This window comes from Mustela erminea, chromosome 13, assembly GCF_009829155.1.
Source record: "Mustela erminea isolate mMusErm1 chromosome 13, mMusErm1.Pri, whole genome shotgun sequence".
Classification (NCBI taxonomy): domain Eukaryota; kingdom Metazoa; phylum Chordata; class Mammalia; order Carnivora; family Mustelidae; genus Mustela; species Mustela erminea.
The window spans coordinates 73,404,761-73,424,511 of record NC_045626.1 but is presented as its reverse complement, the minus strand read 5'-3'; the positions used below and the strand labels follow the sequence as shown (position 1 = coordinate 73,424,511).

At 47.8% G+C, this 19,751-nt stretch overlaps 1 protein-coding gene across 1 annotated transcript in view; it reads left to right on the top strand.

Annotated features, from left to right (window-relative positions):
- MYO18B (myosin XVIIIB) overlaps positions 1 to 19,751 on the top strand; it is a 255,291-nt gene that overhangs the window by 140,718 nt on the left and 94,822 nt on the right. The window contains exons 33-34 of the mRNA XM_032310793.1: positions 3,815 to 3,919; positions 10,407 to 10,559. Of these exons, the coding sequence (XP_032166684.1) occupies positions 3,815 to 3,919; positions 10,407 to 10,559 (258 nt within the window). The remainder of the gene's footprint in view (positions 1 to 3,814; positions 3,920 to 10,406; positions 10,560 to 19,751) is intronic.

The following is a 19,751-nucleotide window of genomic DNA, read 5'->3' as shown; positions in this document are numbered from 1 at the left end:
GGGGATCCCTCCAGGTCCTTCATTGTCTGGTCTGCAGTTGGATCTCCAAGAAGGGGCAGAGGAGCATTTCTCAAAGCTGACTCCTATGATTGGCTCCCTTGGCGGTCTGTCTGGGGAGACCTCTAGACTGTAGGGCTTGAGGGCCTGGGTGTTGGAATTCTCAGACTCTTGTTCTGGATTTCTGCCCTTCTACCTTAACAACTGCGCCATTTTGGGAAAGTGATTTAAAAACCTTAACTGCTACTGAATTCCAGGCTAGCCCTTGATTCCTTGCTCTGTATCCAGTGCTGGTCACTCAGAGCCAATGTATAAGACACATGAGAAAGCCCATGCTGCTACTTTAATCGGAATCATGGGGTCAAGTCATGCTTGGGTCAGGTCCCAAGGTCATCAACGCCCAAGTGTAGGGCATTGGAGGAACCACATAACCTTGCTAAAGAGCTTCACTGTTCTCATCCTTAAGATAAGATAGTGTGACTAAGGGCAGGGTCACAGTGAAGATTCAGGGAGATCTCAGATGGGGAAACAATGCACACTTTGGTAAATGGAATCCTTGTTTGCTGGAAACTTAAAAGTAATAGAGGATTTCTGGGCAGTGGGCCCTTCAGAAGAGCTAGTGAGCCAGCCTGGTGGTTCCCTGGCTCCTGGGTTTGATTCATCCATCCAAGAGAAGGAGGGCATGCAGCCTTGGCACCCTACAGAGCCTACAGCTGGGCATCCTCCTGGGCAGACTGAAGGGCATCTCGGTGATTATCTTAACCTCGGCAGGAGATGGGGGTCTCACTGAGAATATCCTCAAGCAGATCTGACTGCTGTAGTACCCTATCCTTGGAAAGAAAGGGTCAACAATTATAGACTCATCCAGATCTGTGCATCCCTGAGTTAAGTCTCTAGAACCTCCCTGAGGCTCTGTTTTCTCATCTGAGCCATGGGAGCAATGATAGAAAATGTTCTGCCTTCCTCTGCTGTTGTGAAGATAAGCTAAAAGAACTGGCAGTAGTTTGTAAACTGTAAAGTGTTGGGAGTTATTGTAAATTATAAAGTGCTGGGAGTTTGCATCGAGGGGCCAGTTTCAGCTTTTTTTCTGTTCTCACATATCTGGGAGAAATGAATGGGATTCTTGGAACACCCAGTGGGCTCGGTGCACCCAGCTGGGTTCTTGATGTCCATCAGCTTCTTTGCTCCCCTGAAGAACACTGCGAGGTTTATGGTCTTGGTTCACAGATGAGGAAACCAGAGTTCAGAATGGTGAAGCCAGTGGCCCAAAGTTACCCAGCCAGGAAGTAGCCAACTAGGACTTGAAGCTTAGGTCTGTCTCACTCCAAAGCCCAGTCTCTTACTAAAAATGATAGATTTAATTTTTTTTTTCTTTTGCAAATGTTTAGACCATGGAAGGCCACTTTAGGAAGCATTGATAGAAGTTAGCCTTGGGCAATGCTACATCCTTGAGCTCTTCCTGCACTCGAATTTGCCAAAGGCTCTGATAAGTCTTGCACTGAAGAACTGTTAGCCCCGTGGTCCCACACTCCTAGCATGAACTTTCCTCCATCTACATACCCATCATGCTTGTGAATGCCATGGGGAGATGTCCTGCAGAACACACTCCAGAAAGCTTTGCCTGGCTGGATACAGAGTTTTTATTATTTTGTTTATTTTTCAAAATGTGTTTTAGCTTTGCCAGGCTGCACTCTAAAAGCAGATACAAGCAGAGGGCCTTGTGTCTCTCACTCTTAAATTTTTGAAATGGACTTGCTTTCTACATAAGTGGTCATCAATTACTAGCTTGTTTGCCCTCCATGGGTCAGGAGATGGAAGTCCTCCGTCCCTGCCCCATGCCCTCGTGTGAAGGTTGCACAACTTCTGGTGCATTCTAAAAGTGCCTCAAAGCATGAGTGCCTTGAGCTGGGGCCCCGATGAGGTGGAGATGTGACCCAGGGCCCCCCAAGGCTTTTCCGTGGACAGATTTATAAAGGGAGAGAGCAAGGTCAGAGAAAGGTACTTTCTCCTGACGGCAGACATTCACGTGAACTTCATCTAGTGGCTGCTCTGCTCCATCTGTCTCTCGCCGTGGCAGGAAATCAATTGTTTTAGTGGCCTGGGTGGGATTTGGGATGCCTCTCTGGGGTGGCAAAAGAGCCAGGGTCAAGAGATACAATGCTAACTGCTTTTGGCGGCAACCGACTTAGGAGAAGGGGCCTCAGATCGTCGCTCAGACTCAGTTTGCCCCTCTGGGCAATAGGGTCATTGATATAGCATGGAAAGGGAGGACGAAAGGGTGGGCCAGGCAGCATACAGGAGAGAGGCTGGCAGGGAAGAGAGTATGCAAAGTGGTTATGGTGGGATATTCACTTTAGGGGGGAACATCTGCCTTTGCTGAGTGATGAGAGAAATCAGAGCCATGAAAGGAGTTGCCCGGAGCCAAATGTCTTAGTCTGTTTGGACTGCTCTAACCAGGTATCACAGACCAGGGGCTGAAATGGCAAACATTCATTTCTCACCATTCTGGAGTTTGGGAAGTCCAAGATCAAGGTGTCATCAGATTGGGCATCTGGTGAGGGCCCCCCTCCTGGCTTGCACACACCTGACTTCTTTTTTTTTTTTAATTTATTTTTTATTTAATTTTCGGCATAACAGTATTCATTATTTTTTCACCACACCCAGTGCTCCATGCAATCCGTGCCCTCTATAATACCCACCACCTGGTTCCCCAACCTCCCACCGCCCCCCCCACCACTTCAATCCCCTCAGATTGTTTTTCAGAGTCCATAGTCTCTCATGGTTCACCTCCCCTTCCAATTTCCCCCAATTCCCTTCTCTTCTCTAACTCCCCATGTCCTCCATGCTATATGTTATGCTCCACGAATAAGTGAAACCATATGATAATTGACTCTCTCTGCTTTACTTATTTCACTCAGCATAATCTCTTCCAGTCCCGTCCATGTTGCTACAAAAGTTGGATATTCGTCCTTTCTGATGGAGGCATAATACTCCATAGTGTATATGGACCACATCTTCCTTATCCATTCGTCTGTTGAAGGGCATCTTGGTTCTTTCCACAGTTTGGCGACCGTGGCCATTGCTGCTATAAACATTTTCACTACATCTGTATCTTTGGGGTAAATACCCAGGAGATACACCTGACTTCTTGCTGTGTCCTCAGGTGGTGGAGAGAGACATAAGAAGCAAGCTCTCTGTGATCTCTTCTTTTAAGGGCCCTGATCCCAGCACGGGGGCTCTACCCTCCGGACCTCACCTAAACCCAGTTATCTCCCAAAGCCTGCGTCTTCAGATAATACTACACAGGGGTTAGAATTTCAACATAGGAATTTGGGAGAGATCTGAACATGTAATCCACAACACCAAGTAATGGCAAATGCAAACTTCTTCTTTTTTTAATGGATCCACAGTCTATTTGATAAAAATGGTGGCTACATTTTAATATGTTGGGTATAATGTTGCCCAAAGCCTTAAAAAGTCAGAGTGCCAATATTCGCAAATATCCAAGCAAGGTCATGGCGTAGGAAGGAAACAACTGTTGGAGAATGGGTGGAGAACTGGGGCTGAGGGCTTCAAGATGAGTGGCAGGTGGCTTGCCATCACTGGCCAGCTCTCCCCATAGCTGTCGGGCTCCCAAGATTTTAGGCTCCTGAGTTCTCTGACAGAGACATCCCCTCCTAACCGCTAGGATGTCCTTTGTGGAAAGAGGCTGCAAATTTCACATTCCCCTCTCCTCCAGATGATCTCCCTGTCTTGTGGGCTTTGTCCGGATGGAGCTCATTTCTCCTATGTCTGTGTCTGCCTTTTGTGCCTGCAGCTCCGCCAGCTGGAAATGCAGCTGGAGCAAGAGTACGAGGAGAAGCAGATGGTCCTCCATGAGAAGCAGGATTTGGAAGGCTTGATTGGAACCCTCTGTGATCAGGTAAGAGGGAAGCACCAGCAGGTGTTTGAGAGAACACTCCCTGCCTCCAGGCCTTGTTCAGAGAGAGGGGTTGGAGGAGGGAGGACAGTCCAGTAAGTCTTCAGGAAGAGCCAGAGGCCAGTCGGTTCAGCCAGCCTCCACCTGCTCCTCCAAGTGTCCTCTGGACCATCGATTCCAGCCCTGTCCACCCTCACTGGCTCTTCAAAGGAGACCTTCTGGGGTCCACACACAGCAGCGTTCTTGGAAGGACCGGGAGAATAAATAGAGTAGGCCAAGCCAGAGGGAACAGACGAAATCACCTTGCCTTCAGCAGCTGTCGGGGAGGAAGGGAAGGTAGGCAGCCCTTGCTTTAAGGGGGTGAATGTGAATGGCAACCATGTTCACAGCTGTGAGAACAAGACTGTTGCTAGAGGCAGCCAGGCTCAGAGTCAAGCAAATGGGGCTTGAGACCCTAGCTGGGGCCCCTTCTGTCTACATGGCTTTGGGTGAGCTAGTGAACCACTCTGAGTTTCTAGAGGGCAGAGACCTGTGGGAAGGTTGCCATGGCCGTATCCCAAGGTTCTCAACTGTGGCACTGTGGACATTTCATACCACACCATCCTTTGTTGTAGGGAGGCGGTCTCATGCTCCGTGGGATGCTGAACAGCATCTCTGGCCTCCTTCTACTAAATGCCAGCAGCATACCGTCCCCCTTTCATTGTGACAACCAGAATGTCTATAGCCACGACCGAATGTCCCTTGAGCACAAAAATCAACCTCCCCCTTTGCAAAACAACAACAACAACAACAACAACAATAACAAAAAACTACAGCTGTAAATAAAGCAACCAGCAGACAGCAGAGCCTAGCGCCAGCTCCTGATTTCCCAGGTGGGAGGAATCACTCCTCCATTGCCCTCCATTGCCCTGCCTGAGCTGCCGCTTCATAAAACCCCACCACCGGAGAGAGATGCCTGTGGCTTCTGTGATTTATTTTAAAGTATCACAGGAATGTGTTTTAAGGTCTTTTCTTAATGGGCATACACAGTTGTTTAATTAGCAATGATCTCGCTGTCTATCAGCGGAGTTACTCCTGCTAGGCACAGAGGAATGTGGGCCCCTCTTCAAACTAGGACTTAGACATAGGTGCTCATTATGGATTTTTTAAAAGATTTTATTTATTTATTTGGCATTGAGAGAGAGAGAGAGTGAGAGAGAGAGACAGCACAAGCAGGGGGAACAGGAAGGGAGAAGCAGGCTCCCCACTGAGTGAGGAGCCTGACTCGGTGCTCGATCCCAGAACCCTGGGATCATAACCTGAGCCAAAGGCAGGTGCTTAACCAACTGAGCCACCCAGGTGCCCCTGAATTTTTTTAATCGATTAAGTGAGTGAATCCTAGAGCAGGACCACTGTAGCATCGAGTGTCAGGGTTGGAAGCTGAAGGAATCCACAGGAAAGCTTTGTCATCTTCCTGCTCTGAATTTTCTAGTGTCTCAGCCAAGCAAACCAGGCCATTGGGTGCAGAACTATTGGGGATCTTTCTTTAAAATTAATGAAAGAGAGCCCAGACCAATATTTGCTTCTAGAACAATAGTGGCCAATCACTGGACGAAAGAGGCATTCTGTTCAGCATGGTCCACTGGAGGAAACAAAGCAGGTAATCCAGAAAGGTTTTTATAGATGTTGCTGAAATGAAACATTTTTTGTGGAAACAGAAGGTGACTTGAAATGAATAAAATGCTAATTTTATGTTAGTCACCAAGCTGGAACCTTTAAATAAATTATCACATTTGGTAGTTTTAATGTTTTATTAAGACATTTGCCAAACACATGGAAAAGTAGAATGAATAATATAACCGACGCTTATGTACCAAGCACCCAGGGTTCCCATAAATTAAAAATTTGCTATATTAGATTCAGATATTTTTAAGGAAAGAAAACACACTTCAAAAACAGTTGGAAGCTCCTTGGTTTCCATTCCTATGGCTCCCACTCCTTCCCTCTTCCTTCTTCCTTGCTTCCCAGAGGAGACTATCATCCTGTGATTGGAGCGTGGGATTCCCCAGCATAAGTATTTGAACTTGAAACACATACAGTAACATGATTCTGCAATTTCCTTTGTTGCCTTCTGTATCATGTTTGGAGACCAGTCCATGTTAATACATGGAGCTCTAATTCATTCATTTTAACTGTTACACAATATTGTTTTTATTTTTAATCCCATTCTTCTGCTGGTGTTTATGTAGTTGTTTCTGTTCTAAGACACAAAACTGCCGTGCCTATTTTTATGTATGTCTCACTGGGCACATGAGCAAGAGTTTCTCCAGGGGCATGTATATATTTTGAGATTATGTTTTTAGGTGAAGCTAAGTTTATTATTGTTTTATTTCATTGGCAGATTGTTCCTTTGAGTGTGATATGGTCCCTCTTTTCTCCATGAATGATTTTTGCCTTATTTTATTTTGCTTGGTGTCTTGGTGTAGTTTGGCTGCAAGACCTTTATTTATTTATTTATTTTTAAAGATTTTATTGATTTATTTGGGAGAGTGAGGGAGCATAGATGCATAAGAGGAGGAAGGGGCAGAGGGAGAAGCAGACTTTCCCCCGAGCAGGGACCCCCATCATGGTTCTTGATCTCCCAACCCTGAGATCATGACCTGAGCCAAAGGCAGGAACTTAACCCACTGAGCCACCCAGGAGCTCCTGGAAAGACTTTTTAAAATTCTTTCATGTCCAACATTTCCAAGTGTGTGTGTGTGTGTGTGTGTGTGTGTGTGTGTGAATATGGTTTGTTAATTCAGTGTTTTAGCCTCAGACTTTTTATAGGAGAATCTAATTCATTTACATTTATTGGAATGACTGATATACATAAAATAATTTCTATTTTCTTATTTTGCATTGAATATTTGTTGGCTTATTGTCCCCTTTCTCTGCTGCTGCTTTTATTCCTCTCTTGCTTTTGAAGTTTTTTAAAAAATATCAAAGATTTTATTTAGTTAGTTATTTATTAGAGAGAACACAACCTAGGGGAGGAGCAGAGGTAGAGAGAGAGAGAATTTCAAGAAAACTCTGCGCTGAGTATGGAGCCCAACATGGGGCTTGATCCCACAACCCTGAGATCGTGACCCGAGCTGAAACCAAGTCAGATGTTTAACCAACAGAGCCACCCAGGGGTCCCATAGATACCTATTTAATTGTCATGTTTCCTAACATACTGTATTTGATTTTTACAACTCTGTGGGAAAGGTATTATTATTTCCTTCTTATAAATGATAGAATTGAGGCTCAAAAGCTAAAGCAAATTGCTCAAGATCATATTGCTTATTAGTAGCCCATGCAGATTTGAAATGGAGTCTGTATTATTTGATAGCCTATATTTGTAAGCACTATGCTGCTTAAAAATGGTTAAGGTCCAGTTAATTAGAATCAACCCTTTGTTGAACATGTTGATTTTTTTCAGAATATTCCCCATTCTCTCTCCCAGTCTCAGTCTCCTCATCTAGAAAGTGGTTGCTTAGCCCTGCCTGCCTTTCCAGATTGTATTTTTAAAATTTTCAGAGAGATCCTTGACAAAGACATTTAACGAGTGCCCCAGACAATTTGGCTTTATGATAAATGGTGAAACAGCTGAGATTTGAATATAGTTTCCCACAACAACACTAAACATCATTTAGATTTATTAGTTAATTATTCACCAGCTTTAACCAAATTTGAATCTTTGTGTTACAGAATGCAAACTTGCAAGATGACATTTATTTCCCATTAACCTAATGAGCTCTCCCTCTCTCTTTCTCTCTTTTGCCCTCCTCTCTTGTAACAATTCATTATGAAGGGGAGGGTGACTTGTCTGACATTTTTATTGTGAGTTCTGTTTGCAAAGATCCCTCTGGAAAGGAGACAGGGTGCCAGTATTTTCAGGGTCTTCCTGGTAGTCAGTTGTAGTATCTGAGCTGTGGTCAATGCTAACATCAAAGGATGTCCCTGATGCCAACCTGCCCCGCAGAGAATGAACGCTCTTTATACTCTGGGATGTGTAAAGAGAAAGAACAGACAAAAAATAGGAGAGATGCTAAGTACACTGATTGAATGCAGAATCTGGGCTCAAGTTAGTGAATCAGGATTCATGTTCCCCTAAGCACTATGGTGCAATGATTAGAAACTTTGCATTTTAAGGCTGAGCTGTCCAGGTTCAAATCCTTGCTGCATAACCACACCATCACCTTAAGTATACCACTTACTCTATGTCAAGTTCACCAGCTGTACCTCCATTTTCCTGTGACATTACATAAGAATCCCACCTAGCTCACAAGACATGAGCTGGCCCCAGGTAACTTCTCTTGCTCTGCGACCTGCCCCGCCTCCATGTTTTATGCCCTCATCCTCATCACTGGAACAAGAGAAACAAGACTTTCTCAGCCTTCTGTTTTTTCTCTTGGCCTGGCTTCTTGAAATGCCCTTCCCGTACCTCACTGGGCTCCCACTTACCCAAGACTCTTTCTGATCCCATCCGACCCTGAGCTGGCTGGCAATCCCCTGTGCTTGCACAACACCTTCCCTTAAATTAAAGAACAAAACTGACCTCTTTTATCGTCCATTTCACTGAAATGACTTCTTTCTTGTCAGGATAGTCGGATTCCTACCCAAACTCTGCCACTTCCTAGGGGTGGGGTCTTGGGCCAATTACTTGTCCCTCTGCAGTCTTCTGCTCCATCACCTGTAAAATGGGAACAGCAACACCAGACGTCACACAGTCTTCAAGAGGACCAAACGTGTTACCTCCCGTAAAGGGTTTAGAGTGGTGTCTGACACTTAGAAAGTTCTCTGTAAATCTAAGCTATTTCTGCTTTTATAAAGGCAGTAAAAATAATAATAATGTCTATCCTTAAGAGATTGTCACAGGAGTTAAATGCAATAACATGTGACAAAGGGCCGGGCACAATGCCCAGTTCTGATCTTAGCTCAGCAGGTAAGATTATATTTTACGTGCGTGCATGAGTGTGTGTGTGTGTAGATGTATACACACACACACACACACACACACACACACACACACACATTAGACCAGTATTTAAAACTCAAAGAAACACACCTCAGGACTAAGAGGCTGGATTTGAAGAACCAACTCATTTTTCAAAGATTTCAAAACTGGAAGCAGAGAAATAGGAATGTAAAACCTAGTGGAGTGCATTCTAGGTCATCAGACAATACTCATAATTCTCTTTATTTGTAAAGCGTTTGACAGCATACAAAGTGTTCTCTGATCCGTTATCGTGCCTGATCCTTGTCTTATCTCAACATGGAGGATAGTTTATTTATTTATTGCCTTATTTTTATAGACGAGGAGTATGGGGTTCAGAGGGGTGGCACGATCCAACCCACTGCCAGCAAATGGTGAGCCAGGGTTTAAAACCTGGGCCACCCTGTTCCAAACCCCACCTTCTTCCTGAATATTCAGGAGATGGTTCTGGAGAGGTGCGGGTATCCAGGTATCCAGGTATATAGAAATTGGGTCCCATGGGTGACATACCTACACTGCGTTTTCTGGAAAACTACCCCCTCTTTTTCTTCCAGTCTCTTGAGGGGCTCTTTCCGGGTTTCGGAGATGCTCAGGGCTTTAGCATCAGTGTCATTTCCAGGGGAGAGGGCGGCCTGTCACTGCTCCGTGTCGGGCTTCTGCGTGGTCCTGCACCTGCCTCTGTTCATCTCAGCCCCTAGGAGTTGTCACCCTCCTGGCATCCAGGATGCGGCTTCTGCAGGAGCGACGAGACAGCTGCCCACTTGGAGGGTCTACACGTCCAGGGTTTTGGGTGAAGGAAGGTGCTCGCTTTGGGGTAACACCCCTCTGCAGAAAATAACCTTGTGCCTTAACCTGGCAAAGGAGACCTGCTCAAGGGACAGAAAAACTTGATTTAGACCTCCAAAAGAAGCCTGGCTCTTTTTTAATACTGAGTACTTAATGAGTACATACATGCAGGGTAGGACAGTGTACTGCACTATACAACTCAGGGACTCAGGGACGCAGCACCCACAGAAATGGCAGGTAAACCCCCTCGGGAGCTCTCTGGCCCTATCCAGTCTCAGCCCTGGCAGGGTAACTGCTGTCCTCACTTCTGTCACCAGAGGGCCTCACCTGACCTGTAGGTTCTGACAAGGCGAGGAGAAGCCATACTGATGACTTGGGTGCCCAAGATGAGACCCAGTGACTTTGGATGGTTCCAGGCTGGGAAAACATTGATGAGCCCAGCTCATATTTGTGGGCCTTTACTGTGAGTCAGGCATTCGGCTAAATACCAGCTTAATCCCCATAGTAGCCCCGTGTGCTTGATGCCATTCCCATTTTGCAGATGTGGAAACTGAGGCTTGGGCAGGAGAAGGGTATTGTCCAAGGTCCCATGGTGTGAGAGGCAGAGGCAGGATTTGAACCCAGGGGAAGCTTGGTTCTGGAGAACTTGGACCCTGTCCACTGCTCTGCAGTCTTAGCTCACAAGAGCCTTCCCTTGGCTTCCAGATCGGCCATCGAGACTTTGACGTGGAGAAACGTCTTCGGAGGGACCTCAAGAGGACTCATGCGCTCTTGTCAGATGTGCAGCTTCTTCTGGGGAACATGGAGGACAGCAAGACTTCAGTCAGCAAAGAGGAGCTAGAGAAAGTGCACAGCCAGGTAGGGGTCATGGGGGCCCCTTAGGGCCAGGCTTGGGAAGATGCTGCAGCCGGCCAGGGGAGATGATGGCTCTTGGTGTGGCCGCAACACCAACATTCACAGACCTGCATGGAGATGGGGGACACTGAGGGGCTGGGCAGGTCACACGGAGGTGGTAGTTGAGGAGGAGGCAGTATGTAAATGACTGTTGAGTCCGGTACCCTTCCTCAGGGCTGAGGCAGAATGCATCTCAAGGACGTGGGCAGATCAGAGTCCTGGAGCAGAATGGCTGGGTGCACTGCGCGAACGTGCGTGTGTGCGTGTGTGTCTGTGTGTGCATGTATGTGGAGCTGCCTAGGCTGCATAGGAAACAACCAGTCATCGTGCTATTAAAGCAAGAGCTCAAACAACCGGCACCACCAACAGCATTGATTAGAATGGTAATGATTTTGATCTCTGGCTCTCACCTTCTGGAGCACCCACCATGTCCCACTTAGGCTATACTGGGTGGCCCATAGAGTTCTCCAGAGAGCATCTCCTTTCCCTATAGGAGGTGGCAAAGAGGGGAGGAGACCCGTCCAAAGTCACACAGCTAGAAAGTGCCAGAGCAAGGATTCGAACTCAGGGCTCCACCCTCCCCGGCTGCTTCAGAGGAGGATGGGAAGCAGATGAGCGGTGAGGCCAGGCAGACACCAAGGACCTCAGGAGGTGGGATGGGCTGGGGCTGTGCCAAGCGCAGACAGCATGGCCCAAGGTGGCAGGTGTTGAGAGATGTGAGTGGGTCAGAACCCACAGTGGTGTGGGGGGACTTGGGGAGCGAGATCCTAGAGTGGGGACTGAGGACTTGCTACCTGTCTCCACAGGAAGCTAGAAACAATGCAGGGAAGCTCAGAGCCCCACTGGGGGACACTGTGCCCATGCATTTGGTGTTACCTCTAACCCATGCCTCCTGCAGATGAAACCATGTGCGCTCAAGCCAGGTGTGGGGCAACAGAAGGCATTTCCTGCTGCCTTCAGCACCTCACTTTCTCAGAGTGTTGCCCCCCTTCCTCCTCCTCCTCTGGCCTTCTCTCACGTGGCCTCAGCCCTTCCACATGGCTGTGCCTGTGTATCTTCACAGAGACTACCCCAGAAGCTCCGATGGGTTACCTGTAGTTTTTGGACTCTAAGGCAAAACTATACTTCCTGATAGCAAGACTATGCTTTATGCGTGTCAGTGATGCCTGTTCAGTTCGCAGTGTGTAATAAATACTGAATAAATGCCTGTCTGTTCCTAATGCCTGTCTGTTCCTAAATGCCTGTCTGTTCCTAATGAGGAAACAAAGGAACAGAGAGGGTGAAAGGTTTGCCCAAGGGCACACAGCCAGTGAAGGCAAAGCTGGGCCTTGAACCTGTATTCCCTGACTCCAGAACCAGTGCTTCTCTCTTCCTTCTGGAGCTCATGAGGGTCTGCGGGTTCCTGGGAAGGCAGTGGGAGGCAGCAGAGTCTAGAAACTAGATATAGAGCCTTCTTCACTTCCTGTTTCTGGTGTCCATTTCCTGTGTGTAAAATGAAAGGTTTCAGGTTTTCAGAACTGATAGGCTATGGGAGAAACCCTGCCTCCACCTTTTTTCCTAAACTAAATTCTAGGTTTGATTCAGATTTCATGAGTTTCTCCATTAGCTCATTTTCCTGTTCCAGGATCCATCCCAGGGCACGCCCCTGTATCTGCTTGTCCTGTCTCCCCAGTCTCCTCTGTCTACGACAGTTTCCCAGTCCTACCTTGCTTTTCATGACTCTGACAGTTTTGAGAAATACTGGCCGGGTATCCTGAAAGTGTCCCCCCCCAGTCTGGGTTTGTGTGGAGCATTTCTCATGACTAGACCCGGCTGGAGGGTTTTTGGAGCAAATACCCCATAGGCTCACGTGAGGGGCTCTTCTGTCTCCCTCACTCTCTGATTTTCCTTTGTTTAGCAGCCACATACTGCTAGGATGACCAACCATCTTGGCTTGTCCTTGATGGTCCTGGTTTTAGGGCTGAAAGTACCCGTGTCCTGGGCAAGCCCTGGACAAACCCAGACAGTTGATCACTCTGCTGTCTTCATGACCATGTCAGAAAACTAGAATCACCTGGGCTTCCGTGCGTCCCCTCACTCCATCCTCATTCCCTCTCCTATGTGCCCATTTTACAGATGGGGAAATCCTGTTGAGAGCTGGAAAGCAACATGTCCAAGGCAGCGACAGCAGCTAAGTGGCAGAACTGGGATTCATATCCAGGGCTCACAATTCTAATTGTAGGATCTAAGGTTTCTTTTGCCTGTCTGATCGGCTGTCCACGTGGGTGGAAGACCCTTAGCCTTTTTTTTTTTTTAAAGATTTATTTATTTATTTGACAGAGATCACAAGTAGGCAGAGAGGCAGGCAGAGAGAGAGGGGGAAGCAGGCTCTCTGCTGAGCAGAGAGCCCGATGCGGGGCTCGATCCCAGGACCTTGGGATCATGACCTGAGCCGAAGGCAGAGGCTTTAACCCACTGAGCCACCCAGGCGCCCCGACCCTTAGCCTTTTGACTTGCCTCACGTGAGCAGAGATTTCGGAGTCCCTGGTCAGGGGCCAGGCCTCTTGGATTCATCAAGCCCCTTTTCTCTTTCTGCCTCCCCGCAAATATTCCAAGTACCACACCCTCCCAGCCTCCCCCTCCCTCCAGGTGATTGTTCTTGAAAAGGAACCATGATGGTTTTGTTCCTCCTTCTTCCTTTTTTAAGTATTCATGAGAAACCTCCCTCTGTAGGGTTAAAATGTGTGTTCTTGAAAAATAGTGGTATTTAATGAAGGCGCCTCCAGCTGAATCAAAGAGCTTCATTCTTCTGAAAGTCCTTCTTCCCCATCTCTGCATCCGGCTCCTATCAAAGGGAATTCACAGCCTTGGCTTTCTGTTGCTGTTGTCATGGAAATCGTTATAAGGATGGGATCGCGTGGACCAGAGGTCAGGGTACAGTTGCTTTGGCTCCCAGCACACGTGTTCCGGATGCCGGAGTCAGAGCTAATCAAATAAAGCGGTGATGACATTGGGCATCACTCTGTTTCCTCTCCCCAGGAAGGTATTTGTCCTTTACCTGAAGGCTCTGAGGACAGAGGCGGACAGAGCAGACAGGAGGGGAAAGAGAGAGGGAGCTAACTTTGGGGCTGAGTGCGCTGCAAGTTCTGGGTCTGGCACTGAGCAACTTCATGCATACATTCCTTTATTCCTTCTTTCTTTCCTTTCTTCCTTCCTTCCTTCCTTCCTTCATGACTTAATGAGGCACCTACTGTGTGTCAGGTGATAGGCTCCATCCAGGTATATAATGGTTAGTCAAACAGACACCCTCCCTCGTGAAACTTACATCTTTTTAAAAAAAGATTTTATTTATTTACTTGACAGAGAGAGAGAGAGAGAGAGAGCGCATGAGCACACGCACAAGCAGAGGGAGCAGCAGGGAGAGGGAGAGGGGGAAGCAGGCTCCCAGCTGAGCAAAGAGCCTGATACGGGGCTCGATCCCAGGACCCTGCAATCATGACCTGAGCCAAAGGCAGACGCTTCATTGACTGAGCCACTCAGGCATCCCAGAACTTATATCTGATGGCAAAGAAGACAAGCAAACAATGATACAAATAAGTAGAAACATCCCACACCTTCATATGGGTATTAAAGGAAATAAGGTTCTGGAATAGGGACTCGCAAAGGGTCTCTTGTAGCCTGGGTGGTCAGCTAAGCCACCCTGGAAGAAGGAGAAGCAGGTGGGGATTTTATTCCAAGGGTTGTGCAAAGCTGTTGAGAGGTTTGGAGCAGAGAGTGACATAATCTGCTTCACGATTTAGAGGCTCACTCTTCTGAGCAGAGAATGGGTGCGGAGAGAGGACGCTGGTGCCTTTAGGAGAAAATTGACCCTTCCAGGCTGGAGGAGATGGTCGGCTGGGTTAAGTGGTGAGGGAGCTGGCTAGAAGGGACAGACTTGGGGCTGGTTTGAAGGCCGTGGGACTTGTGGATGTTCTGATGGCAATAGTAGGTGTAGTAGTCAGCTAATCCTCACCACTGCAGGAGGGGGTATTTCTATTTTTGACCCATTTAACCAATAAAGAAACTGTCTCTAAGAGGTTGAGTAAGGGCACCCAGCAGTGTATACCTGAAAGCTGCAGATGTCGATAGTTCCATGCCCATGCAACTTGGTAGGTATAATCGGGGTCCTGTTAACATTTGGACCTACTATGTTAACAGAGCACCTACTATGTACAAGGCTTTTCCTTGATGTCTTAGGATTCCCAAACTTGGCTGTATGTCAGATAACTTAAGCACCATTTAAAAAATTATAGTTTCTGGATCTGGATTGGCACCCGACATCTACAATCCTAAACCATCCTACCAGAGGATTCGGATGCTCATCTTGGGGCCAGCATTTGGGAATTGTGAGCCGTTTATCTCTCAAAACTCCCTTTCAAGTTTGGTGGCAATATATCCATTTTGCAGATGGGAAAACTGACAGCGAGTTTATACTAGTGCGACGAATCTTCATTCTGCTGTTTTAAAATGGATTAAATCTGAGTCCAGAGGACCCTATCTGGCACTTGCTAGTCTTGTGGCCTTTGACATGCAACGTGACCTCCTGGAGACTTTTCCTCTCTGAATGGAGTGTTTTCATTCCCTTGATGGCCCAGCCCCTGTGGGGGGCTGCCGCGGTCGGGCCAGCAAGGGTCTTCAGAAACAATGAACACTCCCAGGGGCCCCTTACAGCTCGCTAACCATGGCGCCAGAGAACCCAGAGAAAGGTTTCCTCTCTCAGGGCATTGAGATGAGGGAATTATTTCAGTACACCTGTTAAAGAACAACTTGCATTGAGCAGATACTGATACGGTCCCCACTCTGGGACAGATCGGAGGCCAGGCTGCAGGCAGAAGGAGGAGACCATAGGGTTCCTTCCCTCCGGGCGCTCCCAACCTGCAAGAGGTAGACCAAGGGACAGACTCTTGCCAAACAGACGGATAAGCTCCTTACTAGGGGGAGGGGAGGAGGGGTGGTTAATTAAAGAGGATGGGAGCTGTGTGGAAGGGGCTGGCGGCTTCTGCTGTCTCTTTAAAGGTGGAAATGAATTGTTGGTTAGCAGGAGGACACAGCAGAGCATAGAGGGACAGAAACACGTGGAGACAAGGGAGTGATGCCTCCTGACAAGGTATTGCTGGAATATCAAGTGTGGGGGGGTAGGAGCAAGGAGGGTGATGCTGGCAGCTGGCTCAGGAATGGTTTGGCAATGGGGAGCCACAGAGAGTTTCGGAGCAGAGGTGAGTGTGATCGGAAGTGCTTGTAAGACGTGGCAGGATTTCAGGTCCCAGCTGAAGCCCTGAGGTACCCCATGCCAGGCTGAACCAGCGGCACGGGAGAGTTCCCTTAGACAGAGAATCTTCCAGAATCTCTGGATGTTGCCCTTATGGACAAGCATCCTCTCTGTCCATTGCCCCACCATCTAGAACCCCAAGAGAATCATTTACCTCATTCCACCCAGTTTCCCTCCATTGGGAGCCTTGGCTATCTCAGATAACACCTGGTTATCACACTTAACCTGCAGGTTAAGACCCTATAATAAAACATGGAAGCCTTCTGGAGGCAAGGTAGACCATCTTCAGATCCTGCCTCCACGACCTGATTAGCTGTGTGATTTGGAGCAAATCACCCTACCTTGCGGCCTCCTTTGCCCCCCCCCCCAAAAAGGGGCATGATAGTCCCAGTTACGGGGCTGATAGAAAGAACCCTAGACCACAGATTTGAAAGAATTCTCTAAATTAAAAACTCAAAGACAATGATTTTTAAATTGGCAAGCTCCCCTGGCTCCCATGTCCCCATCACAGATGTTGGCCACTGGAAGACAGGTTTCTGGGCACACAGTTTTATCAGACCTCGCGGATCAGGTGGGCAAGGCTACGTGTGGGGTGGTTGTGGTGACACCTGTTCTCTAGGAGCCAATTACTAATTAATTCCCATGGAATGTTTCCACTGGAAACAAACTAATCTGGAGACAGAAGCAATCCCGACCACGAAGATCTATAATTGAGATCATCGCAGAGCATAAATAACATCTGCGAGAAGCAGATGCTGGCACCTGACTCCGACGGGACCGTGGAGGAGGCTGTTTTCTCCAGGGTGGCGGTGGCTTTTTTTTTCCCCCTTCATTTGATTCATGCCTCTGACCTTTGTCTCTTCCCCAAAAGAAATATGGTATTTGCTTTATTGTTAAATGGAGACCTCTCCCACCCCTGCCAGCTCTCAAATTTATTTACTTCAAGCTGGGACTATGTTCACAGCTTTCTGCGGAACACAAAGCTATCAACAAGTCTCAGTCATTGTACCCCGAAATAGCTCTTCAGTCCATCCCCTCTCCTCTCCTGCCCCCTTATCAGCCACCTACCCCTCCGGAGCTCTCCTTGGGGTTCTGTCCCGCCTGCTGGCCTCTGGCCTTGTCCATGCCATCTTACTGCCACCTGATCTTTGGAGAGAGAATTCAGGTCGGGGGACAGACAATGAGAGAGAAAGAATCCCAGGCAACCTCCAAGCCCAGCATGGATCCCACGTCCCTGAGATCATGACCTGAGCCAAAATTAAGAGTCGGATGCTCAACCAACTGAGCCACCCAGGTGTCCCCGCAGCGAGAATTTTTAAAATTTACGTATAGTCTTGGCTCTTTGAGTTCAGAATCTACCCAGTGGCTTCCCATTGCCCTCAGAATCCAGGGCAGGTTCCCCAATGTGGCCTTTTTTTATGGTGGTGGAGCCTGACTTCCATGCTCCCCGTGCTTCTGACCAGCTGCTAAGGGACAGCTTGGGGTCCCTCACACCCGTCCCACCTTTCCCACCTTTGTCCACGCTGTGTCCTCTCGCCTCTCCCCTCTGAAAACTCTTCGCCTGCTGAAGATCTAGTTCTCTTCTTAGCTTGGGTTGGGACATCGTCCCTGGGAGCAATCTCTGACCCTCACAGGGCTGGGTGAGAGCCCACCTCCCTTCTTTCACGGTCTCCAGGGTTTAGGTCTAGAACAGCACACATCAGTCTCTCACAATCAATGCCTTTGCTTGCCTGGGTCCCCCATTGACCTTCCAGCTCCTTTAAAGGCAAGGGCCAGACTAAGTACAAATACTAAGAAACTTGTCCAAAGTCACGAAGGTAGAAAGAGATGAAGGCAGGAGTTGAACCCACAGACTTTACCAGCTGGGAGTTCAGCACGTGCTACCACAGACTGTGAATGTGTCTCCTGTTGGCCCTCTGCTCCCTCTGGGCCATCGCATCCCTTTGGAAAGCCCCGGATGCTCCAGTAGGCCTTTCCACTGGGGGTTTCAGGCTCAGCTTCTGTGTTCCTTCCTGTGGGCCCACTGGGCCTGATGTGTTGTCTACATGATGAACTCCCAGCCATGGTCAGGCAACAACCCGAGCTCTCGTTGCTGGTGTGCAGAAGACTGATAGCCCTTGACTCTTCCCTGGTGCCTTTCATTGGGACGTTTGTCACCATGTGTCACCCATGCTTCCACGAGACATTGAGAATAATGAATCCACTCTGGGAAGATGACTCTGATGGGAGCCTTTTATGTGAGTGAGCACCTTTGGAATGCTTCTCCCCAGCCAGGAACCACAGGGCAGGTGGCCTGGGTATTTTATCTGAAGAGACTTTTTTTTTCCTCGCCTTTTGAAATATGATGTTGGAGTGAATTGATTCAATATTAACATAACCTCCTGTCAGAGGAGATAAAAACCGAAGTGTAATTGGGTAAGAACATGGTTATCAAGGGCCTGTTCAACCCACAAATATTGACACTTCCCATGCTGTTAGGAATGAAGCGGGGGACAGCTGGCTTTGCTGTAGGCAGGGAGTGACGTCTACGCGTCTCCCCAGAAGGACCTGTTAACGTCAAGCGCCGTGGAGGGCCAGACCCCAGAGCGGCAAGCCATCCACCAGGATAATCATAGCCATCTTGACAACGAGGACATCGATGGCAAGCAACCATTGGTTATGCTGCACCAGGCACGGGGCCAAGCCCCAAGATGCCATGACTTAATCTGAGCCCCTCAACCCACTTGAATGTAGGGAACAGTACGTGAGCACGGCCTTTTCTGTTTCAGACCAGAGTGTGGGAGTGGGTCTGGAGACCACAGGGGCTCTGCAGACGGGTGGGAGCTCACAGGGTGAGCCCTGACTCTCCCCAGGAGGGAGCTAGTATTATGCTCCTTGTGTGTAGGAGGAAGCTCAGTGTATAGGAGACTTGCCCAAAGTCGCAGGGCTGGGGAGGAACTGTTTTTTTTCTTTGTTTGTTTTTTGTTTTTTTAAATAACATATTTTGAAAGAATTTTAAACTTGAAGTGGCAAGAATAGTCAGAGGATCCGTGTTTAGCCCTCATTCAGATTCATCAATCTAACATCTTACCACACTGGAGTTACAGACGTGATGCCCTTTTGCTCTCATCAACATGGGAAATTTCATACTGATAACATGTTCGGGAGTCGATGAACTATGGCCTGCAGGCCTAATTCAGCTCAAATCCAACAGGCTTATTTCTTGTCTGTTTTTGTTTTTTGGATTTTTGTTTGTTTTTTGTTTTTGTTTTTGTGCTTTTTATCATAGCCTGAGACCTAAGAATGGTTTTCATGTTTTTAAATGGCTGCATTTTAAAGTGGTTAAGAAAGGATAGTACCTCTCTCTCTTTCTCTCCTTTATTTTTTCGCTCTTGGCCTAGCAAAGCCAAACATATTGACTCTCTGGTCCTTGGAGAAAAAGTTTGCTGATCCCCGATCTTAGCTGCTTAATGATGCAGATGTTGTCGTTGTCCCATTAATATTCCTCATAGCGATTTTTCTCCATGTTCAGGATCCAACCCCAGGTGCAAAAGTGCTTTCATTCAGGTTTTGCAAGCCTGTAGATCCTCAATCTCTCCTTCTCTGTATTTTAGGATGCTGACATTTTGGGAGAATTCAGACCGGTTGTGTTTGCTCTTCCATTTGGGGGAACTGGAATGGGAGCCCCTGTCTTTGCAATTCCAGAACTGTTGGATGTGGTGCCGGTCTGGGGGTGTTCCCAGGACACAGGATTTCTGATTTTTAAAACCAGAAACGTCCCAGGCAAACAAGGGTGGGAGGGGTGGTGGGGAGGGGAGTGGCCCATCATAGGACCACCGTGGCTAGCATTCAGTAATTGTAAGATGAAGGAAGTGCCTGTAGGTTGAGGG